The sequence below is a fragment of the Lutjanus erythropterus genome, chromosome 5, assembly GCF_056507025.1.
Source record: "Lutjanus erythropterus isolate fLutEry1 chromosome 5, fLutEry1.hap2, whole genome shotgun sequence".
Classification (NCBI taxonomy): Eukaryota; Metazoa; Chordata; class Actinopteri; order Lutjaniformes; family Lutjanidae; genus Lutjanus; species Lutjanus erythropterus.
In genome coordinates this window covers 30,656,706-30,680,183 of record NC_139321.1, presented here as the reverse complement: position 1 = coordinate 30,680,183, position 23,478 = coordinate 30,656,706, and the positions used below count along the sequence as shown (strand labels likewise).

Here is a 23,478-nt window from a genome sequence, read left to right as displayed (position 1 = left end):
TAAAAAACTAAGGCCACCTTCAATCGTCATGAGAATGAATAGATAATGACTGAATTTTCATTTTTGGGTGAACTATCCCTTTAAAATACCTGTGTACTATGTGCAATACAGCTTTTATATTGAAACTGTAAGAAAAATGAACATACCGTGATATATACACTTACCGTGTGAGCTTCAAATTATACCGTGATGCAATTATAGACCATACTGTTCAGCCCTAATAACAAGCACAACACTCTGGATATATTGTGGATATATTGTTGAATAAATTTAGATGTCTATCTTTGAGGTGCTTTATTGGAAGTGTTTCCTCCTTTGAAAGATGGAATGTTTGCATGCAGTTTTTTGCCAGTTTATTAACAATCCCTGATGATCCGCCTCCATACACGACTCTTACTGTTTTGCTTTTCTACGAGTTGAGCAGAACTGTAGCTGCAGCTGTACTTATTTCCATTTTCAACAAGTTGCTCTTTAGATCTGAACCTTAATAATTAAGAGCCTGTAAAGCTCTCATATGTTTTCATATACAGTAAACATCAAGCTGTCTTCCTCACTTTACAATTTGTTAAAAATATAATTTTAACTGTGTAAACACTGTAATATCATTATGTGTTTCATACTGCCCCTTATATTGTAAAACTCTATTGTTAAACAGCATTGAGTTTTAGGCCAATTAATTTCTCCTCAAGAAAATGTCATCTTGTACTATATTTTCCTGGGATACCTGAACGGCTCAATGGTTAGCAAATCTGGATTCAAAGTTTCATCTCTGCTAGTGACTACTGTGGCAAGGATAATGTAATAAGCCACATGCATTAGTGTCGAGCCAATTAAATTTCTCCTCATGAAAATGTCAAGTTGTGCTAAGCTTCCCTTGCAGTCCTGTTGGCTTAGTCCTTAGGACTGCTGTCTCATAGTCAGAAGGCTGTGAGGTCAATCCCTGCTGTGGACTCCCTACTGTTTTTTTTGTCAGCCCGTCTTCACCAGAAAAATGCGTGTTGGTCGAATGTGCAAGCTGTGACCTCTGATGGACATAGAAAATATGACAGAAGAAGTATAAGACGCAAAAAAATCAGCATATGGAGGAGGGGGGGTAGGATGTGTGACTCAAACAAACACGACTTTCACCTAGGAGACCGGAGCTCTTATTTTAAGTTTTGACTAAGTTGGAATTTGGATGTGACTTCTGTTGCATCACTTTTGTTGTGTTTCATACGTAAAATAAGTATTTTAACGTCACTTGAGTTAACATAATTAATAGGGGTGTAATGATTCACTCATGCGCCTGATGCATCGGACTTTAATGTGTTAGATACAAGTTCATCGGTTCAGACGGCCCTGCATCGGTAAAAAGCTGAACATGAATCGCAGTGTTTCCCCTAGTGATTTATATATAGTGTATTTGGGAGGGCGCCCCCCCCCCCCCCCCAACAGGCGCCCCCTCCCTGCCAACAGGACCCCCACACAGAAATTCAAGTTCGAGATTTTTTTTTTAAATTCCATTATTTAATTTTTATTTTAATCAAAAGGGCCTATAACAGGTGTTCTCTTTATCAAATAAAAAAGCTAACTCTAATTTGTGCAATTTCAGAGTCGGATGCGTTGCTATCGTTAGCATCGTTCGCTATTCTCCTCTCCTCTGTGACGGGCGACTCCCCCGATCTGGCTGGATTACTCTTTAAATTGATTGTAAGGAGAGATATAAACGAAGCGATCAGAATGATGGGTGAGCTACAATGACTTAAAACAGGCGAGAGAGCACGCTGCGATGCGCTGTTCATTCATAATCTGTGCTGTGAAGGTAATCTGAAGACAATCAAGTCAAGCAGCAATATTCAGCTCTACCTCCTGTATTGTCTACATTTTATAGACGTTCTAGTTTTGATTGCAGGTTTAAAATAAAACAATGATAAGCTTTCCTCAGTACACCGGTCATCATTTCTGATGAACAACCGCCATAGTGTGACGTGCGTGCACAAGCGTAACATATCGGGTGTGATGAATCCAAGGATGTGTGTGTGTGTGTTTTGCTTCCCAACTGCTGGAATAGTGTCGTTATGACAACCAGCTTCACTTACATTGAGAAAGTGCTCTATGCGGTGGAAAAATAAAGAAAGTACCACAAGTGAGTAGCGTCATTTTGAGCTGTACTGTACAGTGGAAATATGGCTTCAGGTGCTTGGGTCTCAGTGAACACTTGACAAAGTAAGAATTAAGTCACTGTGAGAATCAAGGATGGATCGAGTCATTTTGGGCCAAAGGCTAAAACGTGCATAGGGCCACATCAGAGGTGTCACGATTTCAATTCTAAATAAAAAATTGATTGACATTAGCTAAACTGAAAATGGATCGAAATCAAAAGCAGGCCTGCCAATTCACCCAGTATCTCCTTTTTCTCTTCAACCCTACTACTACTAACATGTGTCCTGTGCAAATCTGCAGGGAAAAAACACAAAGCAGCCCTTCAAAGATGACGCAGCATAGTTGACCAGTAGCCTGTTAGTTACACTGACTTGAAGAATCTATAGTCTAACAATGGCAAAGCTACTACACATCCACTGTTATCCCCCTTTTCAATTCTTGAATAAATAATAAGTCATTAATTCAGTCTGGTGGTACAGTAGTGGATACCTCTGTATCTCTTGTCAGACTGCAGCAGGGTGAACAGGCTGTGGTTGGGGTGGGTATTGTCTTTTAGAATTATGGCACTGCCTTTTTTCAGACACTTCTGGGGTAGCTTCACTTAATTTTTTAACAGTCTGTACACCACAGGCTGGTTGTTGTCTTCCTGAATCATTTCTGCAAATACAAAGTAAAATCATTTAACACTCCAAGGTAGTGGTGAGGCCGTGAGACATGTATTAAGCACTCTGATGAAGACACTTTAGAAATACAAAATTAATTAGCCAAAAACTTTCTGAACCATAGGTTTATGTGGTGTTTTATGGCACCCTTGGTATCTTGGGGCAATTGCCAACAAGTCCCCACCTGGTGAGACGATTAGTGGCTATGTAAACAAGGTTGGTGCCTGTCTATAAGGCGTGATCACATTATATAAACAAGACATGATGGACAACTGCCTTGCAGTGAATAAAAATCAGTATTTGCACTACGCTCTATATCCTATAACATATCATTTGTATGCCCTGGTTGGCTGGTGAGAGTCCTGCTCTGTGCTGCAGACAGCCAGCGCTTTCACACAGAGAAAAACATGATGTGTCACGCTCTCCCCCTCTGCAAGCAAAGGACGATACTCTGATAAGTTAATTGCAACTATTACATACCAATATTTGATGCACTCATAATGTCACCATTTCCAAGTGAAGATAAAGCAGTCTTTGTTGTGTGACATTGAGACTGAACTTGACAAGCTTTACACCCACATACAAATTGGTGCGCGCACACACACACGCACACACACACACACACACAGAACTTCACTGCTTCAGTCTTGCTCCTAAATAATCACATCGTTTTATTTTACTCACATCTGGGGAAATGAATTAAATTAAATTTTTTGAGTCAGTCTGATGGAAACTGCTCTGCATATCAAAAGATTTTTTTCCTCTGTCACTAACAATAACACGTTGCATCTCCTCCTTCCATTTCAATATTAGAAATCTCTTGTTTGGTTAAGACTGAAATATTGTCTTTGCAACAAGAGTGCCTTAACTGAATGACTTTTAGCCTAATAAATTTGAGGATATCTGCAATAATAACATCTTTTATTCATCAAAACACAATTCAACCTTACTTTTTCAATTTCTCCTGCAAATACAGAATATTGTTGCAGACACCTCTTCAGACCCCGTACACACTAAGCCGGCAAAATTTTAACAAATTTAACATATTTTCCCTCAGTTTTGGCCTTCTTTCCACAGCAGAAGCCAACTGTATAAATCTGACATATATTTTAGTGTGGATAAGGAAAACCGACGTAGTTAAAATTACGTAAGCCTGAAATGAGGACAGTGTGGTGGAAATGTTAGGAAGCCAGTTACTTGTTTTAAATCTCAATATAGCACAATAAAAATAATAACACAGCAAAAGTGTTGTCAACTTTGTCTTTGACTGGAAATGATTGAAAGTTAATACACAGCAATTCTGATAACTGATTATTAACCTTGATTATTCAGGGCATTTTTTATTAAAAGAAATGACTCAAGCAATCAAATCAACACACAATATTTGTCAATGAAAGGATTAATAGTTATGTAAGAAAACACAAAATATAGGCTACATGCAAATATACAACAGCAGCTGGGCAACAGATTGATACAATAAACACTGTTGACAAAAAAGCTGATGATAAAACAGACCAATGACACTTTCTTCACTCACAAAACAAGCAATGATCTGATGGTAACAATACACACACTATGCTATGCACAAGGGCTGCAGAATTAATCACAATCACAACAAGACCAAGTGCAATATCCAATTTGCAGAATCTGAACCAAATCGCACTTTTTTCAAAAAGGGAAATGTATGAGAAAACATCATTATAATGAGGTACTGCAGTGCTGCACAGGTGACCTGGCCTAAAAAATCTTGAAAACATGTTTGTTTGGTACAGACCTCAATAAATATCACATCCTCATAATTTTAATAGCTTTTTTTCCCATTGCACATGAAAATTCTAATGGAAAACTGCTCATTTCCACCAATCATAAAATCGTAATTTTTGTCAAAATAATCCCAATATGACTTTTTTTTTTTTACTAAATCATGCAGCCCAACTATACACAAACATTACACAGTACAACAGCGGCTGGGCACCGACTCGTGTAGGAGAGACAGATTTACACTATGAATGGTGACCACTGACACTGTTATTTACTCACAAAGTAGGCCATGAACTGATTTATATTATAAAGCCAGATTTACACAACATATGATGATGATAAAACAGCAATCACTGACATAGGTAAGATTACAGGAAAAGCAAGGTAACTGGATCATTAGATATACTGCATGGGAATAGTGCATGAAAAAATTATCTTACCTTATACTGACTTATATAAGGTATCCTTATATAAGGTATCTCTCATACTGGGATTGACCTTGATGAAACATTTCATCATGTTCTGTATATCCTCCTCTCCTTCAGCCTGATAAATGTTAGCGCCCTGCTCTAATACACTAATACAGAGTTTGCAGACACAGAGCTGCAGGTGCTGCTGTCATTTGTTTATTCTGATCTGTCACTGTTTGCTTTTTTTTGTTGGATTCATAAAGAAATCCCAAATTTCCTTCTGAATAGCCATTTTCTTCATATCTGATTGCCAACATGTTCACAGACAGATCTGTTGTCAAAGGTTTGTGCAAGTTGAAGAGGGTCATTTCGAGAAGGGAACCTTAATTTAATTTATTTTAATTAATTTTAATTTAATTTAAACGAGTACATATCTTGCAAGATTTTTTGCAAATCAAGGGTACCCTTCTGGACACAGCTGAGAGAGGTGTGCACAGCTCCAAAAACGGAAAATCAATATGTGGCGGCTGATGATGATATTGACAGCCAGCTGCAAAAGATGAATGTGTGGAAAGTTTCAAACAAAACGTATTAATAATGCAATAACTAAAAATGTATTCTGCATCTAATCTTAGGGTGTGCAAGTAGCCCCTTAATGGCACAGCAACACCCTGGCACACCTGTGGCTTCATCGTTGTTGTGTCTGTATTACTGATAATGCTAATGATTAATTGCTGATAAGAATTTAATCAATTAAAAAAGTATCAATAGATCACAGGTCTTCTCAGTTTGGTTTGGTCGGCCTTTTTAGTCCAGAAATGGCAGTAATTGAAACCCCCTTGACAATGACTGTAGCCATTTGTTGAATAAGGACAGGTGGACAAAAGCAGCTGTTTTAAATAAGAGCCTCATTGTTATATTATTCTGTTCATTTAACTTTTTTTTTTTCTTTTTTTGCTTCAAAAATTTATGTTTCACAGAACAAATGTGCCTCTGCAATTGTTTAAATAAAACCTAACCAAACAAAGACGTGTTTTGTATCATATAAATGATTCATCAATTATTCACGGTTAACGTTATGGAAAATGCACAAAATTTGCAACCCTAGTCTGCATGTCTTTTTGTGTCTTCCTCATCTGGAAAGAGAACTGTTTATTGTCAGTGTTGAGATCTGTTACCTGTCAGCTCCAGCAAAATGACTAGCAACAGTATCTGATCACTGTTCCAGGCAGCACATTGTCTGTCACTAATTATATGTTGCCAGTGGAGTGAATCATTGTCCTGTAGTCTTTCTAATGGCTCAACAGGAACAAAACAGGCTGTGGATTTGTAGTTTGCTCATATGTGTGCGCCTGTCTCTGTGTCAGCAGGTGGGAGGCGTTGTGCTGGTTTGAATTCTGGCACTTGGCCCAGGGCTTTATGACTATTCCTGCCTGCCAGTGATATAAGCCTCAGGTGGTTCAGAAAGCTTTTACAAACCACCTGAGGAGGAACAGTTAAGGCTTTTACAGAATACACACATCGGTGGAGTATGTCGCTTCTGTTTCACTTCAGTAACAACAACAGAGAGACAAACAACGGAGCAACGGCCTTTCAGGGAGGCTCATCTCAGGCTAGGTTAAATTTCAGTGTTTACACCAGTGCGACATCTGTTTTTCAGGTCTCTATCAATGAAAGTTGATGTTTTTGCCTGACCACTGCTTTTAGCAAGAGCTGCCCCTTGTAAAGTTTCCCTCTGAGTACTGCTAAGACAACCAGAAGCCAGATACTTTCAGCTTGATGCGCTGTAGGTTCAAAATTACAATTGTACTAAGTCTGATACTGGGGTCAGCAGTCTGTGGCTCTTTTGCCCCTCTCCAGTAGCTCCCTGTGGCTTTTGCAAAAAATTATATGGAAATGAAACACTTTTTTTTGCATAATTCTGATGTTCATTTATCATCGTTTTCGGCCTATACTGATTCATACATTCAGTTGTAAAACTGTGTAGCCTATACACCAAAATAATAAAATAATGTTTTAATATTTTATCAACTAATATGTGTGTCATAGCTTACGTTTACAACTCAGCTCCATTTCCTCTCAATTTTGATAGTCTCGAGTCTCCCTAGGTTAGCTATGGATACCATATCTGAAAAATTAAAAGTCTCCATACAAATTACTTGCTATTATTTATTTATTTATTTATTTATTTATTTATTTTTTGCTGAGAATGGCATTTTTGAGAGTAAAGGTTGCTGACCCCTGGTCTAACAAGCTGCATATTCCATGCATCAGAATAAAGCAATGTGTTTTCACATATATCAACCCATAATTTTTTTTCAGTTCCAATCCAAGTCTGATATTTGAATATCTGCCAATACCAATACTATACCAATGCCAGTGCTCTTTTTTTCTTAATGTTTATGATTGCAACTATTATTAGTAGTAGTATGATTACATGAGGCTAAAACTTAACTCCAGTCTGGAAAGTTTGCATAGTTTGTGTAATGTAACTTGTGTAATGGTGTCCTTGAACCATTGTGGAGCACTGAAAATTTTTGACTTGTGATATTCACATGTGCAGATGATAGGCTGAGAGATGGCTTTCATTTGCATAATTTCCCATGATGCATTGTACTGAGAGTTCAAGTTTGCTATTCTCTGTTCCAAAATGGAAATGTTACCGTTTGTTACTGTTTATAATATATAAGTTCTGAAGTATTTTTTTCATGCAAAAATTGCAGAAAGTGCTGTTTTGAAATATGAAGATGTCCTGCTTTTATCTGTTTGCTATCATATTAAACTTAATATCTTTGGTTTTTGGACTGACAGAACAAGACATTTAAAGACATCTCTTTAGACACTGAAAAACTGAACATGATTATTAACTTTAGCCTTTATTGTTATTTGATAACCACTAATAAACAAAACAATTTGTACAAGGGCAGGTAAGAACTGATTTTTGTAGATTGCCTAACTGGTTAAGTGAAAAAAAAACATCAATGTTGAACCCTGGTTTGTAATGAATTTGTTAAGAACATGGTAGTTTATGGTGGTTTGGGAATTGTATTTTTTATGCTGATTTATTGTAACACCATGAGTAAGATGGCTAGTACATTTCTTAAATCCAGATGTATCGCTGCTCAGGAACTCAGCCATACCTATATATTACATGCAAAGACAGTGTAGAACTGACAAGCGCCACTCAGCTCTCAATTCACACCACTTAGTGGGTCATTCACAAATAGTAAACACCTGGCATCGTGGAATTTAGATAAGAATGAGGGTCGATATTGTATATTGTAAATCAGATGCATCAATCTCAGGTCAGAACAACACGAGTAAGTGCCATGAAGCAAAGTTCAAGTCTGATAGGACGTAGGAGCCTGCAGGCAGTGTAATAAAAGTAAAAGCAGAGATCCTACAACATCAGAGCAGAGATGCTCTGATGAACGTGCCGCTGTGGGAATTCACAGCACACACAGCATCATAAATGCATCACACATACACCTGTAAATCATCAGACAGCGATCATCATCACACAACACATGGCAAAGAGGATGATTTGGTGTTAATGATTTTGTTTACAGCGCTGATGTTGAAATGAGTTCACAAAGTGCTTCACAAACACAGGGAAATAAAATTATGTGGCAATGAAAAAGTCAATAAATATATGACTAAAGAATGGGAATAAAGTTGAACAACAAAAGCAATTTTAAGTTTACAAGTATGCCTTTGGCAATGACATATTGCAGGTGAAACAAAATGTGACATATTAGATTCCATCTCTCACTTTATTTATTTATTTATTTATTTATTTTTATTTCTCCCAGTCAGTCAGTCTGTCCATCACTTTGGTGAAATATCTAGCTTTCAGATAGATTGCCAATAAATGTTGTACAGATATTAATGTTGCCCAGATGATGAATCCTAATGATTACCCCTGACTTTTCATCCAGTGCCATCATGAGATTGACATGTCTGAGGATGGATTGTAATAAATGTGGTAATTCCCTGATTTTTCATCTATCGCCATCAACAGTGTTTTAATTTGTCCAGTACTTTACTAATAATGTACCTGCAAAACTAATGATCAGCCTCATTTGTATTTTGGCTGGGTATTGTTTAAAAAAATATGATACCACTACCAGTTCTAGCAAATGATACTGACACCAACAGAGTATTCTTTTGATACCTTTTTTGCTACTTCATCCAATACCCTCATGTGAATGAAATCATTCCTGAAATAATCCTTCCACTTTTGATGCAGATATTTTTTTTTATCAGGATAGCTACACTTTGTAACAATTTAGTGGCATCTCGTCATGCTAAACTCAAGTGCCAACTCTGACAAAAACATGCTCCTCGACTTCACTACACCAAAGACTTTTTGCCCACGGCGAGTCAAACTGCGCTGCACTGATTTGCATTTCCATTATCTTTTATAACACGCCGAGTTGTGCCGAGACGCACCCGAGATGGATCTTCTCCTGAGTCAGGCCAAAGTGCGTGCGACCTGCCTCCATGCGGCTGGAGTGACGTCTCGCTGACTGCGGCCAGCCCGTGACGACTCCACCTCTACCCCTCAAACAAGCATGTGCGAGACAGAACTTGTGTCTATGCAGGGGAGCAGAGAGGGAGGTGTTTTTGAAAGTCTCTGTGTGTTCAGCTCTCAGCTTTAAGTTTAGTTTCTCTCCTGTGTCGCTGTCTGTACTTTCAGGCACTCTTTTATTTTACCGTTTCAAGTTTGCTCTCAGTTGGAGGACCCGTATTGAGTCACTGCTAAAGAAAACACAAGATTTTTTGCCAAGTTGCCACTACGGCTGTCAAAATTTCAATGCGAAATCGAAACTGATCATAAGTTTAATAATCGAAATTAAAGGTAAGAATCTGCAGTTCTTCCAGTATTTTTCCTCTCTCCTCTGCCTGCTTCAGGCCTCATATTTTTTGCATTTTCCTTAATCAATAGTTGAACATGTTAACAATTGATAATCAATTAATCATTAATAATTAATAAGGTACAAATCACTCAGTTTGAAGTTTATTTAAGCTATTCTAGTGGCATATTAGTTATGTTAAACATTAATTTATGAAGCACAGACAATTTGAACAAACAAAATAATAAAACGCTCGCTCGAAAAAGCTGCTCTTGTCCACCTGTCCTTATTCAACAAATGTCACAGAACAAAAGAATTTCACATGGTACACAAAAGATATATTATCATCTGATTAATTTATATTAATTATTAATTCATAATCAGTCACTAAAAGGCAATTAATCAAGTAAATGATTACTAATTAACATCCCTAGCCACCATTATAGAGGAACCGTCTGTAAAACTGTTGACAGGAAATGTCAAACTGCAAACAAGCTCAATTATGAGTTTGTCTATTATGAATTTACAATTCATCCGGGTCTCATATTTGTAAAACTTTCCTTGAGCTGAAGTGATTTAAAAAATCTTAAAAATCTGGGACATAATCATAATGTAAAGTCTGAGGGCTGAGCAAGAGTGGGACCAGCGGTAGGGACCTGCATACGTAGACTGCATAAGTAAACATGGAAGCTAGAAATTTTTTGTGCCTATGTGCAGGGCAAATAGGCACAATCTTTGCGTCTGGTATCTAGAGTGTATTGTGTAGCAATCCAAGGTTGTAACTCTTATAAGCTAATCCACTACTCAGTCATAACTGAAATAATTATTTAAGACTCTAGCCCTGCTCTTTAAGCAGTGAGGACAAAATAATTGTTGCAAATAAAGATTCTGTCAAGAGCACATAAGCAGCGAGAGTACATAAGAGCATTAAGCGTTTTGCTCTAAATCTTCACTCTTACCCTGTGGCAATGAGACCACTTCATCCTGGCAGTGATATGATCTCATGTGACTTTAACTGAACGCCTCTACCCGAGTCCTGTCAAAGCTGTTGCTGATAGAGGTTGATTGATGTCATAAATTACTTAATGCTCCTTTAACTCCCCAAACCCCTTGACCTCCCAGCACCCTGTGCACACGTCTTCTCATTCAAGGACTCAAACTGCTTCTCAATAGGATAGTACAAGAACACACACACACATTCACTCACTCACTCACACACACACACACACACACACACGCACACACACACACACACACACACACACACACACACACACACACACGCACACACACATGCACACACAGAGACTCAAGCTATTACTAGTGAGCTCAAACTCTGAAGAGCCAAACAAACTTTAATGCTACAAGACCTTTGCGGCTGTGCCAGTAAGTCTTACAGCATCAGGCCCTCGGATCAAACTGACACAGGTGCTCACTTGAAGCAGTGATTCGAGTCATGAATAACAACCACCATCTTCACCCATTCAGATATAATCTTTTGTTTACAATTCGCTCCCTTCACACAGCAGCCCTTGCATTACGAGATCAATTTGTACGTTTGTTTGCTTTTAAACTGCACAGTGGAAGTTCAAAAATTTAGGTAGAAAGCTAAGCTGTGAGAGAACAGACAGGAAAGAGAGAAATGCAAACAAAACATGGCTGTCGTACCACATGTTGAGATATTTTTTAATCTAAGTGCCTGGGGGGGGGGTCGTAAGCACAGGCAGCATCATTAAGAAGAGGCAACAGAGGGAACTATGACTGTGGGATTGGGTTTATTATCATTCATTATAGTGGATTTAGAGTAATAGACACAAGCAACACTGTTGGTGTTCAGGAGTTGAGTTCCTGCTTAGTAGAGGCTTACTGATGTAATAGTCATTTAAAGGGCTTTTCACACATATTCTTAGCCCAGGGTCAAGCTATGGCCAGGACTCTACGATCCACACTGCACTAATGCTAACTCTGGGATAAATGTAGGGTTGCCAACTATATTTTCCAATGAAAGAAGGCAGCACTGGCTCCAAAAGTTGCTAAAAGTTGCCAAATCACATATTACTAATGTCATCAAGTATTTGTGTAAAGCTTGTGTTGGTTGCAGCAAGCAAGGAAGAGATCACCTCACTACAGGGACATTGTATATTTAAAGTAAAAAAGGAAAAACAAATCTACAAAGGAAGGGAGAAAATGAAATGAACTATTTAAATATTTACAAGGTCGAACTACTTAAATATTTAGTTTACTGGATAAAACTAACTGTATTTACATTTATTTTCTTACTCTTTTAAAGGTTTATTCTTTTCTATGGCACTCCATATAGGACCACCCTAATCCAGAGATCCAAAGAGAAAGAACAAGAGAAAAGCTCAAACAAACTATTTAGATATTTACAAGCTACAGGATCCTTATCTATAATAAAAGAGTGAGCTCACTGTCAGTTTGAAAAGTTTCAGAGTGAGAGCATCAACATAACCATAGAAACTCACAACTCACAACAACTGAACTTTCTCTCCAGCAGCAAGCGGTGTCCTCCTGGATCATGTCTAGAAGGGAACCCTTGATTCATGAAACTCTTGTCAGATCATATTTTGGGTTTAACAGTCAATTTCGCAGGTCTGGGGCTTCTTCTAGACACAACCATGCTGCCTGTCAGCACAGCACAAGTGAGGGAAAGGAAGAGACCCCTCTGCTGTTTGCACAATCAGTCGCTAAATTGGCTGCTAGTTGTTTTTTGGAAATAAAGTCACCAAAACACTCTGAAAAGTCACTAAATCTGGTGAAAAAGTTAACACGTTGGCAAAGCAACTGATGTGAACCTTTAGAACGTCTGAGAATGACTACTCTTTTGATCTTTTATCCCTGTTTCACACTGGTTGCTTTTATCCTGGGATTTAGTCGATTTCCAGGGGATAACCCCACAAACTGAGGGCTACCCTGTTCTGGATCAGGACCAGAAACCCAAAACTAAAGTCAGGGTTAACCATGTTGTGTGCCAGGATTGTGCCAGTGTGAAAACTTTATTAGTCCAGGGCTAAAACCTCTTTTGTTAGCTTAACAGGCAGCATCCTGTGTATATTTGATTCTGTCTGCACGTCTACTTACTGAAAAAAAAAGAAATTGCCACAAAATATTGATTTAAAATGATTTTATCCTCCAGCATCGATGATCAGAAGTGTGTCCTTCTGTATATTATATTCTATACAAAGAATATTGGTGGATATGTTGTAATTTTTTACTCTATAATATCTATATGCACATCGGCCTATAAAATCCAGTATCAGACGGGCCTTAAGCTTGGCAGACATTATGTTAACTATATTTGCTTGACTTGTCCTCATGTAATGTTTGTTTCCATGTTTGGAGTTGCGCAAAGCAGGGGAGTTTAGGCTCGGCTTCCTTCAAACTGAGCACCATCTCCTTTCCAGCCGAAGCTCCTTTTAGGAACAGCACTGATTTAACACAGGGTGGTGGTGTTGGTGGAGGAGGGCAGATGGTTATCAGGAAACTAAACGGTTTCTGTTCAGGACCTGATGTTACCTTAGAGACAAGAAATATCACTTAGAGGAATTCAGGTTTTCAGTTCCTGTCTGTCAGATGCTCTCTTGATGCAATTTTACCTTTGAATTATAGTTGTAAATTTAAGTCCAGGTTGATTTTAGCCTACCTCAGGATTTACTGCCTTTCGTCATCTTCTGTGAAGTTGAAACATAAGATCTCCACACAGTCAGAGAAAGTAAAAGTTTGCATCCTGCTCATAGTTCCCTAATAAAATCCCTGTGAACCAAGGAGCATCTCTCCAGCAGAGTTGCAGACAGTGCTGTCAGTTGAAGAGTCTATTAAAGTGAGCGACATTAGAGGAGGTTGTACCTCCATGTGGTTCAAAAGTGGTTTAGCAGACTCATTACCAGAACAGACAGAGAGCATTGGAGCAGCTGCAGACCTGCTATGCTGTCTAGCTACACGCTGCCCTCCATTTCTATCACCCCGCTCTGTTTTGTAGTTTGTGGTCATTTGAGACTCAGTTTGAAAAGTTTAGCATCGCTCTACATACAACACAGCTAGTAAACAAAAGCACAGAGACTCAAGTGACAAAATGCGAGTTGACTCTGGACTGTTGACTTGAATCATTGTCTTTCCAGGGACAGCCCGAATAAATTTAACACAGTAGAGGTTTTGAACTTAGTCCAGCTCATTCCAATGGAAAGACCAAGTTTACTGAAAGTTCCTTTAATGAGTAGGGCAGAACGTAATTTGTGTGCGGTGTGTGAGAAAGAGAGGGACAGTGCTGTCCATTAACATAGCAGGAATGTAAACTTAGCTGTAAGTTGTCAGTCTGGCAGTAAATATACAGTACAGGTTAAAATGTGTCAGTTAATAAAGGGTGCAGCCTCTCAAGACCAGAAAAAGTCTCATCTGTTGTTTCCCAACTGGAAAGTGACTGGGCTTAGCCTTGAAGTAAGGGGGGTGGGGTCTTCTGTAAGGGGGGCAGGCCACAACCCAAAACAATGGTAGGGGGAAACGCTGGTATTGCAGTAATGATTTTATCGTCACAGCCCTATATGTATCATCATTTACTTCATACATACATTTGGAAGAAAATATTTCTCCCCCTGAAAAGAATCAACTTTAAGTGAATTGATCTGTGTAATATGTTAGGATGCCAATTCACAAGGTAATATCAAAGCAAGCCACTGTTAATGCATTAAAATCCTGCTTACCTCAAGCAGTTAAAGACAATTTATCTCATTCATTCAAGCACAGCATTTAGTTCATGCATGTTGTGATGTAGCTGACGCATAAATTCATCAAACCAGCCAATGAGACACTTCTTATTGTACAAATCCCCTCTCTTAAGACTCTTCATGCTGCTGCTGCTGTGAGTTGTTTATTCCTATCTGCTTTTGGTCGTCTCTCCATCACCAGAGAATCCTCTGCTCCAGTTTCTTACTACTTGCTTTTGATGGTATTTCCTGTCTTGTGCCTTAGGTACTGTACACTGCGTAAGTGACGTGTGCGTAATGATCAGGATCGCAGTTTTTTTCTGACAGAAGACAGGAAATCCATCCACTGCAGACAAAGGCTCTCACTGAAAAGTTGTTCCTGAGATTTATTTGCTAATCTGAAAACTGTTGTTGTCTGAAGTTCTAAGTAAATAATTTATATGACAGTCCTTCAGGCAGCATCTTCTCACTGTAGTTGAAAATAGCCTTTGTTGGAAAATGTTTAACTGAATGGATGATTTTTTTTATTTTTTTCAAAGAAACAGGAAAATGTGTCACATACAAGTTACCTTGCTTATTCTGATGAAAGAGTGAATGCTTTCCTTTTCAAAACTTTGAAGCTAAATTACACTGCTTTTCTAGGTCTTCATGCACTATTTGTTTGATGTCTAACGTGAAGTGTGAGCAGAGCTGACACTGCCTTATTTTGAATGTAGATGGATATTTTGCTATCTCATTTAGCCAAATTCAATCTATTCTGCTTTGATGTTGGAAATTGCTAATTTTGTGCCATAAAAGCAAATAATGTTGTCTTCCGCAGAGTATCAGACAGCAACAATTTCTAACAGAAAATTACAGCTTTATTTTTGCAAAGATGATTCATACATTGGTAACAATTTCTGTTCACTCAATAATGTAAATGTTCAGCTCCTTGAAAGTGTCACTGATATATCAAACCATAAAGTATAGAGGACACATAAGAACCAACATTACTTTCACAATGAACTTTTATTTCAAAGGCAAAGTGCTAAAGAGCTTAATGTGACCAGCAGGAGATCAATAAAGAATAAGACCAACTTTAATATTCACTTGGATATTATTAAAGTTTGCCACTTCTAACCCTTTACATTTTAATGACTTTGGATGACTGTCGCTCCTCTCAGAAATCACTCTTCTCTGGCTCAAGTTCATATTTCAAAAGAATACACATAAAGTAGAAATGTGCAGCTTTTGAAGAACATATATGATTGATTAAAGCTTCGTATACAGCTTATATTGAGCGATGAGCTGGAAAAGTACAAGTGGCAAAAGGAGAAGGAACTGCTGAAAGGCTAGTAGTGTTACATAAAAAAAAATCATGAGGAAATATATATGTCCAGCATGTATAAATGACAACATTAATTCTTGAAAATGACAAGGCCTACTACCAAAAAAGTTCTCAATCACAGCTAAATGTCACAACTATTTTTATAATCGATTTATTGTTTTAGGTCTGTTTCTTTTTAAGTTTTTAAGAAAAAAAAAGTACAAATTCTTTGATTTCAGTTTCTCAAATTGACTGGATATTGATTACCCCTGGGTTGAGGATGTCACCTTGGGCTTTGGGAAATATTTTCTAACATTTAATGGACCAAACAATGAATTGATTAATCAAGAAAATAACTGACAAATTAATTGAAATTTAAAATATTCGTTAGTTGCAGCCCTACATTATCCAATTTCGTGTACTTAAGACGAGAATCATTAGTCATTAGTAAATTAAGCATTTTGGGTTTTGGAGTGTTTGTTTGACAAATTGCGATGAGCATTTTTTTCAATTTTTCGACATTTTACAGACTAAACGATTCATCGATTAATCATGGAAATAACTGAATCTATAAATAAAATGTGATGCAAAAGTTATCATTCCCACTAACTGTGAATCATATCACAGATATATCAAAATAACCACAATATGATTCTTTTTTTCTATTAAGAACTGCACTTGCCAAAATAGAGACCTCAAAAAAGGATTTCGAGTTTTAGAGAATTTTACTTCTAGATCTTAGTAAAGAAAACAGAATAAGTCACCCCTCTAGCATGAACTAATGTTTATGTTTTCTTTTATTTATTTATTTTTTGCCCCACCCCTAAAAGAAAACTGACCTGGAATTCTGCTTTCTAGAAAGTCTGGTTTGGTGTAGCTGTGTTGTTGTCCATGTGGAAACTTCAGTAGACATTTGGAGTCACAGGCCTTATACACACTGTGCAGTGCCAGAAACAGTTTTTGTAAATTAAAAGCAACAGATTTTGCGAGAATTTGTCACAAATCGGGAGAAATATGGAAGAATTGTGATCCCAAAAGCTGGGGGAGGGCAATGAAAAATGGGAGTCTCCTGGGAAAAGTATGAGTGCAACCCTCATTTGAATTAAGTCTCTAGCTCAAAGTATGCAGAAGTAGCTGCCAAAACACCAAACACAAAATGACTAACATAGGTATCATATTTGAGAACATGCAGCCATCAGTGGTGGAGGCTGCTCACTTCAAAGCATGGCTGCTTGCTTTAATCCAACTATAAGATAATATACTTAATCTTAAAAGCACTGAAACAAAAGGTGATACTCATTAAGTGCACCAATACATTACCATTTCCCCCCACAACCTCATTGCTTTGTAGGTATATAGGAGTGAGGGTAACATTCCAGCTGACTTCATTAAGTTTCATTTTCCATTTTATCTCTCCTGAAGTGGACCATTAAGTCGGTGCGCAAGGGTAACTGATCAGCCAATCTGCCTGTGATTTATGTGGCAGGGAAACTGAGGACTTAACTGAGCCTCAGAGCACATTGATTACTGACATGGTTAATTGGCTAAACCCACTGGTACATTGAGACAGGCTTATTGGAAATGTCAAATCAAGCGGCTCATTTGCATTCATGATGTATGGTGTCTATTCCAGCTTCTGCCCAGGCAGCACAAACTGACACACATAGCAGGAAGGGCCTGGGATCTCTGCCTTGAATTTGCAACTGACCATCTGGCCTTCCAGGACGCTGGCACTGGTTGGAACTTTTCTTTCCCCCCCTAGCATCCACATGCCTGTATTGGATGCACTCAGCTGACATGTGCTGAATAGAGGATGAGAGCTTGGATAACTCCTGATGTGACTGAGACTTGTGAGGTTTCAGTGAAGATCCAGCTTTGAAAGCACATGTTATTTGCTGACAAAATGGAAAACATGATGGTTTATTATTTCCTTTCTTTCTTCTTGGGGGTGTGTGTGTGTGTGTGTCTGCTTTGGAGATCAAAACAATGTCTGAGGCAGTTTTGCTGCCAGAAATACTCAAAGTATAAGCAGATGAAAGTAGCATGAAATTGACAATTTTTTATTTAAGCAGACGTGGTAAGAGACATTACCTCAGAAAATAGAGGTGGTACGAATTTACAGTGTTTGAATAATTGGATCCTTTTGGATTGTTGTGGGTCATGCTTAGGAATATGTTTATAGAAAAACCTGAGAACACAAAGTTTTCTTACAAGACATTTTTTCTTAAATTGGACACACGTGTAAGGTGTTAAACATAATAGCATAAACATAACCAGATGAAAGCGTGGTCACGTTAAACTGGGCAACTATATTTTTTTTCCCATACCTGATATTCACTGGTAATGCAACTGTTGTGCAGACAAAGGAAGGTTGAAAAAAGCATCCAAGTATCAATACTTTTTCAATACCACATATTTAAAAAACAATACAATATGAACATCTGACAGTATCAACAATACTGAAACTTGAAGCATAACAAAACCAGACAGTGTTCAGTGACATTTGGTCACTTTTTGGTTGTTAATAAAAAGAACAAAATAAAAAAAATATTTTGTGTGTGTGCCTTGGACATTTTCCCTCCTTTTCAGTGGTATCAAAAGAGGTATCACGTATTGTTTTTTTCATCATAGTGTTGTATCAAACAATATAACAGCAACAGCAGCAACAACAACAACAATAATAATAATAATAATGAAATGGTGACTGCTACTGGTTCCTGATTGGTCTATGAAAATAAGAAGCTCCTGGACAAATGATGGCGTACGGATGAAACAAAGAACGTGCTTATGCACAAAAATATTCAGATTTATAAAACAGGGCGTAGGCACGTCTTATGCCGCCCTTTATAAATTACAATAAACTTGAAATGTGGTACACCTTTTGCAGACGTCATGTAATGCCCATAGTTGCCTATAAATGGTAAGTGAAATGCCCCAGATTAATAGTCCTTCACAATGATTGCGTGAGGACAATCACGGCAAACACAGAGAGAAAGGCTAAAAAAGGAATGTAACACAGACTGAAATCAATGTTTTTGTTGCGGCAGTTGAGACAAGGAAAATATGTTGTTTGAGGGACATACTGTGGATATTATAGACAAAAAAGACATCAGAGTGGCAGCGTGTGGCGAACGCTGTGAATGCTGTTGCCTCACAAACTCAGACACTCGCTGAGATTAATTGAAAAAGAAATAGTCAGAGAGAAAAGTATGAACCAGAAAGTACAGAGCCACAGGCCGTGCGAGTGCCACAAGGAGCGGAAAGAGAACTGGCTTTTTGATGAGGAACTGGTAGATGTGACTTTTTTATGCTGGAGTAATCATGAAGCTGACTTTCCACAACAATAAAGCGCAACTTTCGCCTGTTTTCATCATATTTGTGCTTTCCAGAATAATGTTGTATTCAGGTGCATCCCGTATGCAGAGTATAGGGCTACAAACAAAACATGCTATACTTTTTTCAGGAACAATATAATTTATAAAAACTGCAGGGAGTGCAACAGAAAAAAAAGACTTAAAAGAAGCCTGGCAGCTCCTCTTGGAAGTTCACCATCTCCTTCACAATTAACTCCAGCAAGTGTCTGTATTATGTGGCTTATGAGCTCTATTGCAAAAGCTTTTCTAATGAGTATACAATTCATCATCATACCATTTTCACATCAGGGGTCAAAGTCTTTTTGTGTATAATTATGATATTATAAAAGCTCCTATAGCTGCATGTTACTGGGCTTACAGTGAGGGCCTGGGTCCTACCTGGTTGCAACAGCAATATCTCATTCATCGCATTATTTGTTCTTTCCCAGGTAATGTATTTGTATTCAGGTACATGCCTAATGGAAGAGGGTAGGGCTACAAACAAAACATATATACTTTGTAAAGGAACAGTATGATTTGAAAAACTGCAGGGTGTGTAAAAGAAAAAAGACTCAAAAAAGCTCCTCTTATACAAGTTCAAATGGAGAATATCAAGGTACAAACAAAACATATCTTTTACTTTAGGTAACTGTACTTTTTTCAAGCAAGGGCCTCATGTATAAAAACTGCAGCGAGTGCAACAGAATTTAAAACTCAAAAAAAAAAAAAAAGACTGGAAGCTATTCTTAGAAGTTCATCGCCTCCATCAGAATTATCTCCAGCAAAGGTCTATATTATATGTGACTTATGTGCTCTGTGGCAAAAGCTTTTCCATGAAAATGCTATGCTGCTACATTTTCACACCGGGGGTCAAAGTGTTGATGTGTATGATCATGATGTTGTAAGAGCTCCTATTTAGAGCCAGACTGATATATCAGTAAGCCCACCATTGTGACAGAGTAGGGAAATTTACATAAATACAAATGTTAATGCTAATTCAGTGTTGAGCAGCCCATCTAGTGAAGTTGAGTGGGAGTCTGCGAAACCATTCTCATTTTCATATGCTGATTGAGACTATTCACAAGAGTTTTTATTTTTTGATAATCCTCCTCCTTAAACCCCAACAAAAAAAATACAGATGCAGTGCTATCTAAGAAGTTTGGCTGGAGGTAAAGTTACTGGAAGTAGCAAGCTAGCGTTACTCAGCCGCACATGCTAACATTTGCATGTTATGTTAGAGCAGACGAGGAAAGGGTTTAATCCACTCCCCACATGTGTGTTCCTGTGTTTCATGTTTTTGAGAGACAACAAAAAAAAAAGTCACCATCTAAACTCAAGAAATGCCAACTATCACTCTTCTCAGAGGCTCCTGCACACTGCTTCAATAAGTAGAGAAATGGAAATCTTGACAGCTCTAGTTACAGTTGTGGCTTACGAGGTGGGGCTTAGGGAAGGGTCAATTGCTGATGAATAGGCTGACAAGGATTGGTTGAAAAATTTTAAACACATTGCCCAACCCTACTGTTAACGCTTACGTAATCTGTCCATAACAAAACTCTAATTAAATCTCTGGAGCAGAAGGAAAGTCAGATATTTGCAAGATATACGGACGATACACTGTATGTATATGATTTAACATGAAGTTTTACCTTTTCTGCTTATCCTACATATTTACCATAAGAGCTGACCTTGACATGGAAAAAACCCCAACAACTCCCATCTCAGCAGCTGTTACGTTAATATATCAAGAATAAATATACTGATAGAGTTCGGCAAAGGCCATCGTACATCATGGGCTTTTCACCACAGCAACAGATGAATATCTACAGTTCTTCCACTTGTTCTCTGTATATGCTTTACACGGCACACCTATTATTCTTGTTCCCTAACTCACTGAATAGACATGACTCATGCAATAGAACTGGAATGAAAAGTTGTTGAGAGTATTTTTATGAAGAGTCTGGACCAAAGGGGTAGGCAGACAGACACATCAACATTGCCATCCGTAGAGGTGGGCTGCTAGCACAAAAAAAAAAAAAAAGAAAAAAGAAAAAATACAGTAAATCTTTCTTGATCGTTCCTCACCTTGACAATAATGGACTGAAAACAGTCCATTCCACATAATATCTTTGATGCCAATGCAGAATCTCACAAAAAACTTAAGATGCATGATGCAGCTCAAATTCTGAAGCAACAAAACAATGACATACATTAACCACATCCATTAAAATGTCACTGGTTGGTGTGACAAGAGTGCTGTAAAACATACTTTCAAGAGAATCTCACCTCTGCGCTCTCACATTTTTATAACCACACAATAAGGCTAACAATTGATTTCTGTGCTGGTACTCCTGTTGCCTGTCCAAACTACTCTACTTATGGGTGAATGAACTTTATTTATGTCACTTTTCATGCACAGAACACAACTCAAATTGCTTTACAATTCAGCAGCATTAACAAAGGTAATACAATGGTTCTAATTTTTTCCCTGCAAAGTGCTGCTTTTTCTTCTCCATTGTGGTGCTCAAAGTGCACAAAAAGAAAAATAAATGTGAAAAATTCAACTGCAATCATGACTCCGTTACTCAAGATAATCCACAGACCTTGTTGCAAGCAGTTTCATGTACAAACTACTTTGTTTCTATAACAAAAAGAAAGTAGTTTGGTAGATTCTACCTGACTTAAACACAGATCTACATGTGGGCATAAAATGGACGGTAAAGTGAGCTGACTTGGAGAGAGGAGGGAGAACCATAGCTTTGTGGGCACGTTTAATGTTCCAAAAGCATTTATCCAAAATTCCTGTTTCTGGTTCCACATTTGACATACTGGTGAAATCCAGGTGGTACTGACTCAAGTCTACAATGATTATAATCACCAAACGTTAAGGCGCGGTTTCCAGGAACATGCAGGAATTTGCTGTGAGTGCATTCAGACAGCTCTTATTGCATTTTCACTTGGACAAATATAGGCAGCACAGATGATGATGTTCCCAAACTCTCTGGGGAGATACAAAGGTCTCATGTAGAGACAGAGCAGTTCTAAGTGAGGGTCACATACAGTTACTATAGTCATGTATTGTTTACACCAGCTGTTACTAACAAACACATACAGTATGCCCCCCTCCTCTGTTCTTCCCCCAAGAGTCCTTTCTGTCCAGCCATACACAGGAGAAGCCCTCCAGCTCTATCACTGAGCCCATTACATCCTGGCAGAGCCATGACTCAGTAAACACCATGATGCACGAGTCTCTGTACTCATGACAAAACCTTTGGCATTTGCAGAGCTTATCCATTTTACTATGCAAAGACCGCACATTGCTAACATTTATGGATGGTACTGGAGGCTTCTCCCTGATGGCTACTGCCGCATTTCTCTGTGTGTAGCTGGTGTGGGTAAGCTCTTGCATAGGAATTCTCCAAACAACAGAAATAAAAGCAGACACATGGCTTAGCAGAAGGAGAACTCGCATTGTACATAGTCCAGTATGGCTAGCAGGTGAAGCCCCTGGTGTGGCTACCAGGCAGCGGTTGACAGCTGCCAATGCTCACTAACTTGCTAGTTTTCAGTTGAAACCCTGTGCAGCTGTGGGGAAGAACAAGGATCCTATTTTGACTGGATAAGATGATTCGTCAGTCACTTATTAGTACAAGACACGGGACAAACTTGACACATAGTCTATAAAAATAAAACATAAAGCAATTTGAGAGCTGCAGTACTAGCACCCGTGTAGCCAGCTGAGTGACTTTTCAGCTTGCTTCTCCTTAAGTCTATCTCATCTCATAACCTTACACCTAAACTGCCATCTCTAATCCCCTTATCTTTCTGCTTTCTGTTGTGGTCTGATCTTCTCTCTCACAGCTCTGTTAGAGGTTATACTGGCTGGCAGAGACTGCTTGGTGGCTGGAGACTCGTGCTCAAGTGATGAGACTTGCAGTCCACGTCTGCGGACTTTGCGTCAGTGTGTGGCAGGCAATGGCAGCATGAAGCTTGGCCCCGGCGCCAGGAGCCAGTGTGCCAATGCAGTGTCCGCCCTGCTGTCCAGCCCCTTACACGGCTGCCAGTGTAAACGAGGCATGAAGAAGGAGAAGAACTGCCTGAGCATCTACTGGAGCCTTCATCAGTCTATCATACATGGTCAGTGGTTACTGGATAACAGCTATCTCTACTGCAAAAAAGATCTCAATAAGAGTTTACAGATCTGACACACAGCAGAATTTAAGCTTCACTGGCAAAAAGAAAAATGTACGAGAGATTGATGTTAAAA

The 23,478-nt window shown here is 38.4% G+C and overlaps 1 protein-coding gene across 1 annotated transcript in view; it reads left to right on the top strand.

The window, feature by feature from the left end:
* The window catches only part of gfra4b (GDNF family receptor alpha 4b), a 79,532-nt gene that overhangs the window by 36,855 nt on the left and 19,199 nt on the right, over nucleotides 1-23,478 (top strand). The window contains exon 2 of the mRNA XM_084719583.1: nucleotides 23,073-23,348. Coding sequence (XP_084575709.1) covers nucleotides 23,073-23,348 — 276 coding nt within the window. The remainder of the gene's footprint in view (nucleotides 1-23,072; nucleotides 23,349-23,478) is intronic.